The 17,738-nt window shown below is 34.0% G+C and overlaps 1 protein-coding gene across 11 annotated transcripts in view; it reads right to left on the reverse strand.

The window, feature by feature from the left end:
- CEP192 (centrosomal protein 192) overlaps positions 1-17,738 on the reverse strand; it is a 163,694-nt gene that overhangs the window by 39,741 nt on the left and 106,215 nt on the right. For all 11 annotated transcript variants that reach the window (XR_008917660.1, XM_016431692.2, XM_056823614.1 and 8 more), the window contains 6 exons: positions 17,296-17,478; positions 8,303-8,393; positions 7,776-7,952; positions 5,348-5,608; positions 4,234-4,349; positions 1,687-1,796 (listed from right to left, as the gene is read on the reverse strand). Coding sequence is in view for 10 of the 11 variants with exons in the window: in XM_016431692.2 (XP_016287178.2) it covers positions 1,687-1,796; positions 4,234-4,349; positions 5,348-5,608; positions 7,776-7,952; positions 8,303-8,393; positions 17,296-17,478 (938 nt within the window). In the remaining variant the exon portion in view is untranslated. The remainder of the gene's footprint in view (positions 1-1,686; positions 1,797-4,233; positions 4,350-5,347; positions 5,609-7,775; positions 7,953-8,302; positions 8,394-17,295; positions 17,479-17,738) is intronic.

Here is a 17,738-nt window from a genome sequence, read left to right on the forward strand (position 1 = left end):
TGGAATTGTGAATTGATCCAACCATCTTGAAGGCAATTTGGAACTATGCCCAAAGGGTGCTAAAAGACTGTCTATCCTTTGATCCAGCCATACCACTGCTGGGTTTGAATCCCAAAGAGATAATACATGTACAAAAATATTTATAGCTGCATTCTTGTAGTGACAAAAAAATTGCAAAATGAGGGGGTGTCCCTCGATTGGGGAATGGCTGAACAAATTGTGGTATCTGTTGGTGATGGAAAAACTATTGTGCTAAAAGGAATAATAAAGTGGAAGAATTCCATGTGATCTGGAATGACCTCCAGGAAGTGATGCAGAGGGAAAGGAACAGAACCTGGAGAACGTTGTACACAGAAACAGATACACTGTGGTACAATCGAATGTAATGGACTTCTCTACTAGCGGCAATGCAATGATCCAGAACAGTTCTGAGGAATTTAAGAGAAAGAACGCTATCCACATCCAGAGAAAGAACTGTGGGAGTAGAAAAGCAAAAGAAAAACATTTACTAGATCACTTGGTTCAGTGGGGATATGAGTAGGGATGTTGACATTAAATCATCACTCTATTGCAAATATGAATAATATGGATATAGGTTTTCAACAATGATACATGTAAAACCAGTGGAATTCCTCATTGGCTCTGAGAAGTATATTGTTGACAATAATGTTGCAGTTTGACAATTTTTCTCCTTTTCAGTTGGATTATATATTAAAGTGAAAGCAAAGGTGTAGAGATGGTGTAGAGATGGAAAATGGAATGTGTTATGAGGGAAAGTAAGAATACTAAGTTTTGGAGAAAGGAGTAAAGCATTAAGAAGCCTGGAAAGGTAGGAAGTTACCAGATTATAAAAAGCTTTAAAATACCTAATGACTTATGTATGTTTACACATAAGACAAAATGAGGTAGAAAAAATAGGTTATTACAATTATATTTTTACTGTAACATATAATGATATGGTATAACAATAGGCATAATAAACTAATCAAGAGCTAAGAATCTAAAGAGTCAAAAGATCTGAATTTGGATTATGCCCATGCCACTAACTAAGCATCCCTGAGCAAGACATTTTGCTTCTCTGAGCCTCAGTTTCTATCTATAAATGAAAAGGTTGGGCTAGGTGGACTTTTTAGACCTAATGAACAAAGTCAGGTAACTGAGATTTTTCTGGATCCACTGTCAACAGACTGGACATTACCAGTGAGAATCCTAAAAGTATGGAAAATTTTTTAAGTGACAGAAGGGCCCTTTGGATTAAGAATGATTGTCTAAATTTCTTAGCTGGTGAATTTAATACCTCTCTTCACTTTTGTAAACAATAATGAATATACACAGGGGTAGCTATAAATCTCAAGTCTGAGATTTGCAAATCTCACAAAATTAAAAAAAAAACTACTGGCCTCAAATACTATTGAAAATAGCAAACAAGATGCCTTAATTCTTAAGTTCCTTTAAAAAAAAAAAAGAGGGGGCAGCTGGGTAGTTCAGTGCATTGAGAGCCCGGCCTAGAGATGGGAGGTCCTAGGTTCAAATCTGGCCTCAGACACTTCCTAGCTGTGTGACCCTGGGCAAGTCACTTGACTCCCATTGCCTAGCCCTTACCACTCTTCTGCCTTGGAGCCAATACACAGTATTGACTACAAGACGGAAGATAAGGGTTTAAAAAAAAAAAAGGAAAATGCCTACCTTCAGTTATTAGCTGCTCATTTTGAAATGCTTCATCAAAACAAATATTCTTTAGCAAGCAATGTTCTGGAAGTATTTGTTCTATCACCTCTGGCTTATGTAGCATAGCTCTGTGAAAAGAATTTTTGTAAGATGTTAAACATATTCATATCTTGAATCACTTTCTTATATATGACTTTTTAAGGAAAGCAGAATCTTGATTTGTTACATACAGTATAAGGACAGTCATAAAAAGTGATGGGAAAAAATTTACTTTAAAAGGGTATAACATACATATATACAAAGTACTAGATAAAGGAATTTCAAAGATCTGGATCATGAAAAATATTACGGGGGATAAGGCAATGAATGGCCAACCAAAAATGGGTGGCTAGTGAAGATGGGTGGCAGTGAAGATGGAAATTTGAAAGGATATCAAAATGCATACTTAAGTCCTTGCAGAGGGCAGAGGAAGTCATTGAATTTGGCAAATTAAATTCCTTGCAAAAGCAGGGAAGGAGAATAATGAAAAGCAGGAGAGATCACTGGATGAATGTAGCAAAAGGAAGATCTGACAGTGGTACTGAAGTTTAAGGAATGCGCCTACTACTTCTCTTGGCCTGGTGTGTAAAAGACAAGGGAAAGAACACCTAATATGGAAACAATAGCCAAGTGTGTTACTGAAGGAGCCAAGTTTCCAAGGTTTCAAAAAGATGGAATGAATATAAGAGGAAGAGGTTTGGAATGAAGGGAAGATTACTAACAATATAATCAAAGTTCAAGAGGGTATAGTGAAAGGAGAAGCAAAATATGGGCTTAAAAAGGTCAAGAATTAAGTGATTAGGAATGAATGGAAGTGGCATTATGAGAAAGTTTTTGTTTGATTTTTGCCTACAGATGAACTGTTATATGTGGTCATAATGGTGGTTTATATATTTTACAAAGCTCTGTAAACCTCAAAGTGCTAAATAAATTGATTAGATTACTATTAATATCAAGCAAATAAAGCACTGGGCAATTATCCCTGTTCAAAATATTGACCACATAATTCCATGATTTAAAGATTAATTTGTATCAAAAATGTCTTTAACAGCAATGCTTCCTGGAAATCAAACTTCATTCACATAATAAAAATTAAATAATGTTAAATAATTAAACAAATCAAGCATCTATTCTTTAAAAAAATAAGACTCAAACCAACACAAAAATGAATATTTAAGAATGAATAAAAGTAAAGAGGAGTCAGGAAAAATTTGGCAGTGTGAGTCAGGAAAGAGAAAAGAATTCTAGTAGAAAAGAACATTAAGGGGAAAAGGTCAAAAGAAGGAATAAGTGTTTATATAATATCTACTGGGTGAATATTACTTTACCATTCCCCAATTGATAAATGCGCAAGGGACATGAATAGGTAATTTTCAGATAAAGAAATCAAAACTATTAATAAGCACATGAAGAAGTGTTCTAAATCTCTTATAATCAAAGAGATGCAAATCAAAACAACACTGAAGTATCATCTTACATCCAGCAGATTGGCCAACATGACAACAAAGGAAAGTAATGAATGTTGGAGGGGATGTGGCAAAGTTAGGATAGTAATGCATTGCTGGTGGAGTTGTGAACTGATCCAGTCATTCTGGAGGGCAATTTGGAACTATGCCCAAAGGGTGATAAAAGACTGTCTGCCCTTTGATCCAGCCATAGCACTGCTGGGTTTGTACCCCAAAGAGATGATAAAGAAAAAGACTTGCACAAGAATATTCATAGCTGCACTTTGTGGTGGCAAAAAATTGGAAAATGAGGAAAATCATTGCCCTTCAATTGGGGAATGGATGAACAAATTGTGGTGTATGTTGGTAATGGAAGACTATTGTGCTCAAAGGAATAATAAAGTGGATGAATTCCATGTGAATTGGAATGACCTTCAGGAATTGATGCAGAGTGAAAGGATCAGAACCAGGAGAACATTATACAGAGAGATTGATACATTGTGGTGCATTCAAATGTATTAGACTTCTCCAGTAGTAGCAATGCAATAATCCAGAAAAATTTGGAAGGATTTATGAGAAAGAACACTATCCACATCGAAAGGATGAACTGTGGGAGTAGAAACATAGAAGAAAAACAACTGCTTGATCACATGGGTCGATGGGAATATGATTGGGGATGTAGACTCTAAACCATCACCCTAGTGCAAACATCAACAATACGGAAATATTCAAATCAAAGACACATGTAAAACCCAGTGGAATTGTGAGTTGGCTACAGGAGGGACTTACGGAGGAGAGGGAAAGAACATGACTCTTGTAACCAAGGAAAAATATTCTGAACTGACTAAATAAAATGTTCAAATAAATAAATAAAAATATTACATCAAGTGATCTTTATAACAACCCTGGGAGATAGGTGCTATTGTTATCTCCATTTTACAGTTAAAGAAACCAAAGCAAACAAAGGTTAAAATGACTTGCTCAAATTCATACACTGAGGGGAAAAAAGAAGGAAAAATGAATTTTCCCCAAGCTTCTCCCTCTCTCTTAAGAATTAAAAGAATTAAAATCTTTTACCAACCTTCGATATTGCTGTCTTGATATTTCATCTCCACCAAAGAAATATATTGTTGACAATAATGTTGCAGTTTGACAATTTTTCTCCTTTTCAGTTGGATTATATATTAAAGTGATTGTCTGATTCCAAGAAAAAAATATGAACTTATAAAAATAACTTCCTGATGTCAACTATTTCTTTTTGAAAAGTATTCAACTTTCTATAAATTCATATAGGTAATTTTACATTTTTCACTGAATGGAAATGACAAATGTTCCAAGTTAAATTCTAGCCATCTTCTCAAAAGCTACATTAACCACCATGCCCTGAAGGACTTAACTCTTCAAGGCCCAGAATGCTAACCATGAATCCCCAATGTCTTTATTGATAACCCAAGTTTAGCTTGCTTTTCGTGGAGACCCCAATCATCTTTTCCTTAGTCCTTTCTCCCATTTTCTTGTTCTGGAACCATAGTAAAATTAATATGGTCATTGTTACTGGAAAAAGCATATCAATCTTTCCTCTGCTATGGATCTAATCACAACCTTGTAATTTTTTAATACCAAAAATATTTCCCCACGAGGGGGCAGCTGGGTGGCTCAGTGGATTGGAAACCAGGCCTAGAGATGGCAGGTCTTAGGTTCAAATCTGGCCTCAGACACTTCCCAGCTGTGTGACCCTGGGCAAGTCACTTGACCCCCATTGCCTAGCCCTTACCACTCCTCTGCCTTGGAACTGTGTATTGGTTCCAAGACAGAAAGTAAGGGTTTAAAAAAAAAATACTTCCCCCAGGGCACCACTCCCCTATATGCACTGTCTCCCCACATCTTTAAGGGAAAGGACTGTCATCATTTTAGTATTTGCATTTCTATTAATTATCATGTGTTTGGGACATAGTAAACATCTAATAAGTACTTAAAAAAATTCATTCATGTGTGCATACATGATGCATCTGTATCTAATCTCATTAAATACCTAGACATAACATTTGAGTTGGTTGAAAAGATTATACTTGGTTGAAAAGATTTTTTAAAAATTAAATATAAGAAAACTTATATAAGATAGAAAACTTATATAAGATAAAAATATAAGAAAAACACACTAAATGTGTTTTTCACATGGAAATCATCATACATACCTCTTCTCCTCCATCTTTGAGTACAAATTTATCTGGCAAAATCCTCATCTCTTGAGTATCCAACATAACTTTTGCTTGAGAGTCCTTAAAACATATTGCCTTAACATAAGCCGCTCTAGAACCTGTATTTCTCACAGAGAAAAGAACTCTACTTCCTTTTCCAGGAATTAGGCCATTTACTGTTACCATGTAACTATCTGAGAGTTTCTTAACATTCTCCAAAATAAGATTACTTGTTCCTCCATATCCAGACAATGGTATCTAAAAAACACAAAATATAAATATAAAATTATACTTTAATTGTAGAGTAAGAAGGTAGCAATCCACTCAAGAAAAGCAAATTTAGCACTTTTAAACATAATCATTTTTGTTACTTGGTTACTAGTAAAGACTTACTATCAAAAGAATCTAAGATTGTTGCCAGAAACACACACTATTATGATTAAGATTTTGTCCTAAAAGGAAAAAAGAAAATTACAGAATGACTATATTTCACACTATTTGCTAAATAAAGCAATAACTTTAGTTATAGCATCTCACTTAACTGGGGAAAGAGAAATCACAAATAGGCAGTTACAGAAACAATTCAAGTTAAACCAACAAAAATTGACAAAAAAAGGACAGGCTAAATTGAGGTTTGGTGAGGTTACCTGCTAAAGTTTAACAGCCTTTAGAGAATCCTAGAGCTAACAGAAATATATCTATGACTGATTCTGAGCTGAAGCAGAAATTTTATGTTGTCCCCCTGTGCTTTTTCACTGTTTGTCCCACAAAACTGAAATGTATGACCTTCACCTCTCAATTTAATAAAATTCTTCTTTTCCTTTTAAGACAAAGTTCAAGCATCATCTTTTTGCATGAAGCATCTCCTGATTCCACATCTCACTCTCATTTGCTAGTGCCCTCCCTCCTCTCCAAACTACAATGTGTTTATCTAATTTATAATTATGCTGCATATGCTTAGTGTGAAGATTGGATTTAGCTATCTCCTGATTTGTAACAGTGAAAATACTTATTCTAACAACATCAGGGATGTTTTTGGAACTTTGCATTACTCCACCCTACTTTGTATACAAAATCAGGAATGTCTATAAACATGCTTGAAGATTGAGTGTTTAGGAGGATGACCTTTGATAGAGAAATTAACAAATCAGAAACAGCTGACAGACCCTGGGCTGTCCTAAGTCAAGCTTAGGCTAAGGTTGCTGTGGAGGAGATGCAGGAAAGGGAGGTAGAGTCATCTAGGTTTTTTTTCCATAGGGCTTCAGGTCTGCTGTCTCTTTTCCCCCAGAGAGGCGGCTCTGTGCTAAGTGTTCTGACTTCTTGGCGTGGTGGCAGCTATTTGTTTGGGTTTTGGCGGTGAGTTTGCCCTTGAGCTAATTCAGGTTCAGGCATCTTGGCTAAGCCCTCTTGGAGTTCAGGATGATTCCTTTCTCTTTCACTCTCCAAACCAGTGCCTTCCTAGAACCTCTGGTCTTCCTCCTGGCACAAGCCAGGTGGGAGAAATCCTACACCCTTTCCTTCTTCCTTCTTCTTAATTTCTTTCCACTATATTAATTAAATCATCATGAATTTCCAGCTGATGGGTATTTTTTTTAACATTTGGGATATCCATGGTGACCAAATAATATAGTTTAGGTCACAATGCTAAAATTATCCTTTACATTAGATAGGTACTCGCTCCCTCAATGGAATACAAGCTCCTTGAGAGGGAGGGTTGTTTTTAAATTTATACTTGCATGCACAGTGTTTAGGAGGTGCATAATAAATGCATGTTGACTAAATGATAAAAATATATTCAACATGGCAATTACAAGGAGACAGACTCAAACTAGATTTTTTACCTTTTAATTCAGAGATTCTCATACATAATAGTGCTAAAACAAGAGTTTATAGTCTAGGAAAAAGTATTTCCTAAAGGAAAGAATGTAAACAAGACTCTTGAGGACATGTTCAACTTAACTAATGAACAAACATTTGAAATAATTTTTACAAAAACTGATTGTTTTCAAATATTTAATAAAATTGGTCCCTCGTGGACCCAATACAATTTATATCATGCATCCTAAGACTTAGCTTGAATAAAAACCATTAAATTCTGTAAGAACTTCAACAAGCAAAGAAAAAAAATCTCCTTGGAAATTCAGAGATCTTGCTTTACATGACAGATATACTCCAGAAAAATTTGTATTCAATAAATTTTCAAATATCTCAACACTGAAAGGGTACTTTTAAGGAAACCCTAGAATTGAACTTTTTGAAAAGTGAAAAATCCTGAAGAATCACCCCCTTCGTCTGGACCATTACATACCAAATTCTATTTAAAGAAGAGAACATCCATTAGTTTGGAAGGTGAATTAGTTGGAACCATTGCCAGGTAAGCATAAGACAAAAAAATTATACTAAAAGCAAGTAAAGTTTAACTTACACTGAATTTAATGCCTGGTTGTGATCGAATTCCTAGCTGTTTAATTTCAAGTTTAGCCAGCATACAAGATATTCGGGTTGGTGCAAACATTAAATAGATGTTAATATCCTCTTTTGGGCGAATTCTGATTTCACAGTTACTTGTTAGTCGTTCTTCTAAACTAAAAGTATTTTGAAGCTAGAAAATAACAAAAGAAACAATTTCAACAATTAAACAAATATTTCAACACATAATAGTCCATGCGAAAATTCCTGTCATTGCAACATTTGACATTTAAAAGATAAATAGTGAAAAACTAAATTAATTCTCAGGAAAGAATGTTATAAACACTGTCAAACTTTGTGAATGTAATGCTTTTGTTTAATTGTTTTTCTGTCACAAGAGAAGATTCAATCTGGTACAGGATTGGAAAATGACTGGTATAAAGATAAAAACAACAATAAAATTTTCATAAACTAACTCTCCAAAGATTGCTGTTCCATATTTTCTGGAAATGTTTTTCAAATTAACAAGTGCATTCTACAAACCTGAAAAGAATCCTGATCCTGTCCTCTTATCAACAGACGCAAATGCTGGGTTGTAGATGAAGAGTTATTTCTGAGTGCTAGTTTCTGCAGACTTAAAAAAAAAAAGTTTTAATAGAACCTTTCTATCTACATGATTATTATAACTAGAAACAAAAAACTACAACACCCTTTTCACAAACCCATGTTCCCTATTTCCTTAAAAATTGGATTTAAAAACTCATCTTTAAAAAGCTTGCCAAGTTTCTCATATATATTTACCATCTCTTTATGGTTAACATATTACATAAGTGACTAACTTACCTACAGGAAATTCATTCAAAATAATCCAAAACAGACAATTCTGAAGGACTTATGATGAAGAATTTTATCTACCTCCAGAGAAAGAACTGTTGGGTGGATGTGGATCAAAGCATACTACTTATTCTCTTTTACAACAGTGTATTTACCACCAGTGAGGGGGTAGGGGGTGAAAGAGAGAGGGGATATATTTTGAATCTAATAATTTTGGGAAATGCAAGTTAAAAATTATTACATGTAACTGGGAAAATAAAATATCTTCAAATTTAAGATAAATAAAATTAAAAAATCAAAGTAATACCAAATGAGAATCCCAAACCAATCTGGTCACAAAACACTTCTAGGGTGAACATATATTAAAAGAAACCATAAATACTCATCAAGTTGAAGGAAGCTAAGGTTAAAAGAAGTTGACGGTTTGGTTTTTTTGAGGGGTAGCAGGGGCAAAAATGGAAGAAATTTTCCTGTTTTCATAATGACAAGCTATTATAAATGTAATAAACGTCTGATATGTACATAACTGTATATCTGGTATTTTGGAGGTAAAAATATCTAAATTTTGCCATTAAACCAATATTTACATAAGATACCAGTTTTCCAGAGGAAGAATTCAGGAAACATTGCATCAGGCTGCAAATTTATCCTATAGAACTAAAACATCCAAAATTACTTATCTTGACTCCTCTATTTTGCAAGATATTGTTTATAATTCTAGAAGTTTTTTTTTAAGTACCTATCTCAACATTCCTTCCACATTTCATGAGGAATGCTTAACTGAAGGACATTCTAAATTATAATGCATCAAGTTTTTTGCCCACTGCCCAGACACTTTTAAAGAGTTATTATTGTGACTCTAAATGAACACTCTAATGCAAATACCAACAACATGGAAATGGGTTTGAATCAAGAACACATGTGATACCCAATGGAATTGCGTGTGGGATATGGGAGAGGTGGTAGGAGGGGGGAAGAAAGAAAAGAAAATGATCTTTGTTTCCAATGAAAAGTGTTTGGAAATGACCAAATAAAAATTAAAAAAAAAAGAGTTATTATTGTTCTTTAATACAAAAAAAACTTTTCAAAAGCAATAGAGGTGGAAACATAAAAAGTCATTAATCTCTGAAAAACCATGTGTAATACTAAAGAACAAACTACTTACACTTGGCAAGCACAATTATACTTGAATTAAGTCTTATAATTATTTATACCCTAATCTCGAAGACTAATGCTTAATTTTATTGAGGTCCTGCTTTAATCAGAATTCTTCACAAAAAAAGATTTATAAGTTTAATCTCTAGATATTTAAAAAAGTTGAAAGCTGAATAGCTAAATCTAATATTTATACTTATTGGGAGAAATTAAAAGTATAGATTTGTAAATGCTCTCATATTTCTTTCAAGTATTATTTTTAAAAGCTAATAAAATCTTTCAGAGGCCCTATTGATCTTAGCTTAATAAAAAGCAAATTTGGGGGCAGCTGGGTAGCTCAATGGATTGAGAGCCAGGCCTAGAGATGGGAGGTCCTAGGTTCAAATCTGGCCTCAGACACTTCTCAGTTGTGTTACCCTGGGCAAGTCACTTAATCCCCATGGCCTAGCCCTTACCATTTTTCTGCCTTGGAACCAATACACAGTATGGATTCCAAGATGGAAGGTAAGGGTTTTTATTAAAAAAATATAGATTAGATATATATAATAAAAAGCAAAATTCAATCTGATATATATTCAATTGGAACAGGCATCCAGAATTTCAAAAATTATTAGCCTCAAACAGATTTAGAATAATTATTACTCTTGCATGAATACAAAGTACAGAAGAAGGCACAATGGATAGAATTGAGCTCCAAGTCAAGAAGGTTTGAATTTAAATCCTAGTTCTGACTGACCTTGTTAAAATCATTTCATTTATTAATCTTGAGGCTATTCTTGAATACGATGAGTAAGAATCTAGACAATGAAACATGCTTGGTCTTCTACTATCTCTGTAGGGAGTATCCAAACTGAAAGTTCCTAATACTAATACTAATTAAAGCATAAGTCTAGATCAAAAGGGGGAGGAGACTGAGGGATTTAACTAAAAAAACAAACATTTTTTTTGAGTCTCCAATGCTCTCCAGCCCTGCCCTCTCCTCTCACTGAGATGGTAAGCAATCTGATATATATTTGACACACGCAATCATGTAAAATATTTTTCCATACTAAGACAATAAAAACATTATTAATCCTTTTGTGAAAGAAAAATTCAAACAATTAAAAAATGATGAAAGTAAAATCTAGTATGTTTTGGTCTAGATTTAGATTCCATCAGTTTTCTCTGGATGTAGACAGCATTTTTCATTAATTTGGAATTGTCTCAGATCATTGTATTGCTGAAAAAAGCTATATCATTCATAGTTGATTATTATCCATTATTGTTGTCACTGAGCACAATGCACAACTGTGTAGTTTTGCTCACTTCACTCTGCATCTGTTCATGTTGGTTTTTCTAAAATCATCCTCTTCATCATTTCTCATAACACAGTAGTATTCCGTTATAATCATTTACCACAACTTACTCAGGCATTCCCTATTTGATGGTATAGAAATGATATTAGAAATACATATATTTTTGATAAGGTTAAGCTTAATGGGTAAGGAATTTGGAAGTTTGTGTCAGAGGCTTCATAGAGGCTGGTGCAAGAGAATTCTGTGAAAGGGTTGAAAATGTGAGAGGAAGGTGCTATAGGAGTTCAGTGAACTGTTAACCCTAACTGCTGGAAGGTATGCTGGCTACCTATCTCTCAGTTCTCAGCCTTGGATTTGAAAGGAAAATCTTGGGAGTATTAAAGTGTTTTCCCTTTGAACAATCTGGGAAACACTAAGAAGTGAAATAGTTATCATCTACTGCTGTTAACACCGTTTATTCCTGAAGAAGACCAAAGAAGATCTGTCCTTACTTTGGATTCTGAGACCCAACTCAGCTTCACTGAGTCTCAGCCATTTGACCTTATTGTTTATAAATTTGGAGACAACCTTTAGGAAAATAGAAATATAAGCTTATAAATAAGGATTTAGTTATCTTAGTATTTGGGGTTTTTTTTAGATAGAATTAGGGAGTGATAGAGCAGCTTGGGTGAATTCCCAATTCCAAAAGAATTTTGGTTTGTGGTAAAAGAAAAAGAAAGATGGGTAGAAAGTTAAGGTTCCTGTATAGTGTTAAGGTATTCTTTTGCATATGCTTATATCTTAAAACTTTACAATGAGAATAAACAGTTATATTTTTGTATGTGTCTCCAGAAGTTTTTGCACTGAGACCAAAGAGGGGAAGTTCACAGTTGAACTTCCCGTCAAGGAGAACTGAACACTCTGTAAACACGTAGCAGAGTATCAACGTTATTTTTAAGTTGGCGAGTTTCAAATAGGAAGAAAAGAACCTACATATTGGATTTTAAGGGACCAACTGCCATTACCTGGTCAGTTGGAACTTTTGTCACAGCAGGATTGATTACAGCAGCTTGTCCTGAGTCACAGAGAACTGCAGTTCCCCAATACAAAGCATCAGGGGGTGCTGTTTTGTAACAGTAGCTGAACTTCCCAGCTACAAGTTATTTAGCCAGCCAATTTAAATAATAGGCTCTGTACTATTCTGAGGCTTGTGCAGTTGCTACAGGAAAAATGTGGCACTTTATTTTACAATTAAGCTTTATATCACACTTCTTGATTACAATGCCTGAATACATACACAATATAATAGATTATGGGTTCCTTATGCCAGTACTATCACTGACAGTACAGCAAGTAATCTCACACAAGCCATCGAAAATAATGAATTAAAATTAGAATTGGAATATCTCAGACAGAATGGAGGCTCAGTATGAGGTATGAGCAAAGGCACAAGACACAATGAAAGATATTAAGGAACAAGAGGCAGCTAAGCTAGAGGGTGCAGCAAAACCAAAAGCACCAATCAAATTCCAACTAGAGAAAGAGGCCCTAGAAAGTACACTAGCACATATGTTTCCCCTAAGAGAGGTACCTATAGATTCATCAGAACTGGGTATCTTGCATGTCAAATGTCACCAATGATTTACTCAAGTTGATTTAGAAAGTTTTAAAAGGAATATGCCAAAATATAACAAAGAGTCCAGAGGGATAACAAAACAGTTCAGAAAGTTTATCAAACTTTCCAATCCATCGTATTTGGACTTCAACATCCTTATGGAAGAATTTCGTTCTAAAAGGGAAAAGCAGAAAATCATTGCAGACACCAATCGAAACCCCAGACTTCCCAATTGGCCAGAGGAAGATCCTGGTTGGGAACCGAATTCAGTGGCTGCATACAGAAACTTTTGCACTGCCAGAGAAGCTATTCTTGAGACCATGAAGCAAAATTCTAGGCACCCAGGAACTTGGTCTAAATTTGAGCATTTAAAACAAGAGGTGGGATAGAATCTGTCCACCATTTTGGAATTATTGAATGTGCAGAAAAATGGATCAGACTTGACACACTTAATAATGAGAATGTTAATCATATCTGCCACCAAACTGTTAAAAAAAAAAAACACATGCCCAGTGGTCAGGAATTTTTTTCATAGTAATTGTCCAAACTGGTTTGACATTGGTCTGGACAAACTTTGGAGAGTGGCTAATTACATTTACCAGGAGGACATATAATATGTAATATAATTTGTACATAGCATATACATAGAATAGAAAAGCATGTAAATAGTATAACCTTTTGTACAGATTTGTACATATCTGTAAATGTGTACAATAAAATGTACATAGCTGTGAATTTGTACAGATATATATTTTCTGTATATGTGTTGTAAAAATGGAGATTTGAACCCCAGACTTCAATCCCCAGAAGTCCTTGGTACTTCCCAGAATTCCTTATGATCTCACCTGGGTCCCCACCTGGGCAAGAAAACAATTTGTATTTAAACTGGCTGCAATGCCTACTTCGGCCTCTCTCTTCCTCAACTTGAAACACTGCAACATGTAGTAATTAGGCTGTGAATGGGCTAATCAACTCTAGGCACATGGCTTATTAATGTGTATCCTTGATTTCCAATAATCATTAATAAACCTCATAAAATATAATATTTTTTATCAGTAGAGAATAAATTTAACCTTTACAGTGTGGATAGTTAAATTGTTGCAAAAATTTAAATTTCTTGGTATAATAGGTTGATTTTCAGTTTAATGTAGTCAGTTTTTTGTTTCTTGTATCAAAATATGAGGTCTTAGTACAGAAAGAGGTTTTGTTTGAAGAGTTCAAATAGGATTTATAAGATGCCTTTTGCACGAGTTTTGAATAGTTGTTATTGATAGAATTTTTCTTTGTGCAAGAATAAGCTACATTGGTTTTCTGTATTTTATTTTTTCAATGTTTGCATGAGTTTTGCATGGTGATTGTTTTAGAAAGATGTTTCATGCATCAGCATAAAGATGCAAATTTGTTTTCTGTAACTATTTTTATAAAAATTTGCATTTTGCATTTGTATTATTGTATTTTTGCAAAGTACTGCATTTTGAATTTCTGTATTTGTAATGTTTTCATCTTGCATGCTTGCAAGTAAATTTTGATTTTTTTCTGTTTATTGAAATTCCCTTTTACCTGAATTTTATCCCTATTGCAGTTAGCATAGATAAGAAAAAGCATAGGAATAGGATAAGTTTAAGATAAAGTTTGTTTGTCTGTTATTTCTTGGTAGAATAGGATAATAGGTATGGAAATAAGAGGGGGAATTACATATTTAGCTGTGATCAAATGGCAGTGATGCTATTGCATCCCAGTCCACCTGATCAAAGGGAGGTATAATTTCAGGGAAAAATGCTGACTAACTCCTAATATCAAGAAAGTGAACTATTTGGAGAAAGTGCCACAAAGAAACCTACACTGCATCAAAAGATCCAAAATGAACTTTGGGATGTAAATGATTGAACTGAAGGGGCTTGGATACATTTATTCTGAATGTAAACTCTTATGTCAAAGGGGACTGCCCCCAATTGGCTTTTTGTCAATGCACCTATCAAACAATGGTTTTGTTCTCTCTCTTATTTGCTTCTTATCTCCAACGATTGTAATTTCCTCTTAGAAAGTGCAATATTGTATGAATTTTTAGCTAGAAGATCTTTAGAGGTATAAGCTGGTTATGTTAAATGATTCATTTGGGAGACTAGTCTCCCAAAGAATCACAAGGGGAACAGTGAAGAGTAAACCAAACTCTCTGTCTATTAATCAGAAACTTTTAAGTTAATCAATCAAATGCTTAAGTACCCCTACTTAGTACCTTATCAGTCACTAAGCATGAAAGTTCAAAAGTCACTTGGTAGAGTGGGTGACAATTCCAGAGGCCACTACCCTGGGGCAGTGCTAGACAAATTGGAAGCCTCGAATTGGTTCCTATAAAGTGTGGAAGGGACAGGAAGTGACATGGGAAAAGGACTATAAAAAGTCCTGAACTTCCTTGTCCAAGGAACTTCTCTTTGAGATTCCTCCTTTGGAGTCTCTGCTCCTTGGATCTTCTCCTTTGGACTTCTTTTTTGGAGCTCCTTGGGGCTTTTGGACTTTGACTTGGAGTTTTGGGCCTTTCAACTGGAGTTTTTGGCTATGGGGCTTCAACTTTCTTGTTGGGTTCACGTGGGTTTTTCTGCCTGACTTTCTGGTGAGTGACTAGGATTCTCTCATGCAGATTGGAACTCTGTCTGGGAGCGAGCTTCATTTCACAAGATCGGCATTTAGGGTAGGCTAGGCAGTCTTCTTACCTCTTTACCTTCCACATTTCCCTCGCTTTACTAATATTCCAATTAAACAAAATTGTTAAAAGCTGCTAATAGTTTTCCTGACTTAAGGGATAATAATTGGCGACCACTGTTTTATAACTCTCTTATTTAGTCAAAATCCCCATTTAACTATTATACTTCTCTGATCATATCTTCATTCATAAGCACAGGATGTAGGTTTTAATCCTTAACTTAATTAGGTCAAAAAACCTGGGAGCTATAACATTTATTAATAATGATTTATCCTTTTGATATCACAGGTGGGAAAAACTACTGCAATATAATCTATCCAACAATACTTTAGCAAACGAACAAGAGTGGGAAACCTTTTTCCTACCAAGAGCAAAGAGAAGAGCAATTTATAAAGGGTAATATTAGATACTATTTGATTTCTTTTAAATTTCACAAAATACAATTTATAGAACAAAGAAAATTATAAAATCCATAAACCATCAGTGGGGGAAAGGCAGACTACATCTGCTAGCCAAAATTTTGAGAAGCAGCAATAAGATTTAACTATGAATAATGCTTTTATTACTTTGTATTTAAAGATTTTAAACCAAGAATTTAGAGAAGAGTGTTCTAAAAATGTTCTATTTTACTAGTTCCATAAAAAAAACATCAACTACATATATATATATATACATATATATATACACATACATATATATATAATTTTTTTAATGGGGGAGGAAGGAAGAAAAGAAGCAAAATTTATTAAATGTCTATTCTGTGCTGAACATTGTGCTTTACAAAGCACTTTATAAATGTCTTACTTGATCAGGTGCCATCTTTTTTAACACACACAAAAAAAGCCATTTTCATAAAATAATATTTGTGTCTTAAAATCTGAAACTCCTACTAAAGCATATAAAAGTTATATTATTTAAGCTACTAACTAACCACAAATTACATTACACTGAATTTTATTGTCTCAGCTCTGTAACGCTGAGAAAATCACTTAATTTTTCCTAAGCCGTAGGTTTTCTCATTAAGGCCATTATTTTACAAATTATTTTTTAGCTTTCTTCCAGTATTAAAATTCTATGATAAAATCTGACTTAAGGAGATTCCTTCTCCTTTCTCCCTTCATAAAAGGACTTTGAGGATGGCCAATTAAGTTTAAAGAATGTAAAATATAAAATAAGAAATGAAAGAAAAATTTAAATATAAGATTACAAATTGTTAAAATTAAACTGAAGTTGATATAAAATAGAGGTATCAAACATATTACTGTACAACATTCTCAAGTGCCACCCAAATCAAACTAAAATGTAACTGGGAAATATTTAACTAAATAAATAAAAATACAATAAAATACAGAAAATATTATGTTTTAAAATTAAGTCAATATAAGGTTCACAGGGAACCCTATAATATATATCAATTAATGGCCACTGATTTTACTTCAATACAACAACACTGATATAAAACATTCTGAATGGTGTTTAACATAATTTTACGATTAAATGTAAAAGGAAAATAAGATCCAAAGATCAGAAAAATTTTCAGCTGTATATAGGAATTCATCTCTTCTACCAAGAATGATTCCAGAAGTAATATGCTATCATTTTTGTGGTGTTCATTAGTTAACGTTATTCTGAGTTATCTTAAAAACACATTGAAGCCAATATCCATGTCTCCGATTTCTTTTGCCTCCATCCAAAATGTTCATCACAGCAAGAACTTAACTTTGGTAATTGTTTGATTTGTTAATTATATGTTAAGCAAATAATTAACTTGTGATTTTGTGAAAGCTTCCTGCAGTTCATGACTTGTTCTGTAAGATATTTTATAATAAACCAAAAGGAAATTGAAAAGGGAACTGAAGTTCAATATGCAATTGCCATTTTTCAAATGGCAGGATAAAATAATACAGTAAGGAAGACTATTAAACTGCACTTAATATGTTGATGTGTTGATACTTACTGTATTCTTCCAAGTGCGACACCTCCCCACATCATGAACTGCTTGTTAGATAAAACAGGTGGAACATCTGAGTAGTGAGAGGAAGGTGCGGGTATCTTATATTTGTTTCCTGAAGAATCTACTTCACCTTTCAACACTACTTCATACTGAGGCCCAGATGGCTGCACCAGTATTTTCAAGAGTCTATATAAAGAAAAATTAGAATTGAATAGCTTGCATCATACTTAGCAACATTTATGTAATGATTTCTAAATATGTCACAAAGAACAATGGCTTACAGCACTTAAGCATGATGATCCCCTTTTTAACATAAAAAAATATCACAGCCTTTATGATATTTATTATATACTACCAATAAATGACAATTGGAAAAATATTCCTCTGTGGCCCTCTTAGTGAGGAGGATATTCTATAAGGAGCAGCCGGGTGGCTCAGTTCATTGA

This window comes from Monodelphis domestica, chromosome 3 (genome assembly GCF_027887165.1).
Source record: "Monodelphis domestica isolate mMonDom1 chromosome 3, mMonDom1.pri, whole genome shotgun sequence".
In the NCBI taxonomy this organism is placed as follows: domain Eukaryota; kingdom Metazoa; phylum Chordata; class Mammalia; order Didelphimorphia; family Didelphidae; genus Monodelphis; species Monodelphis domestica.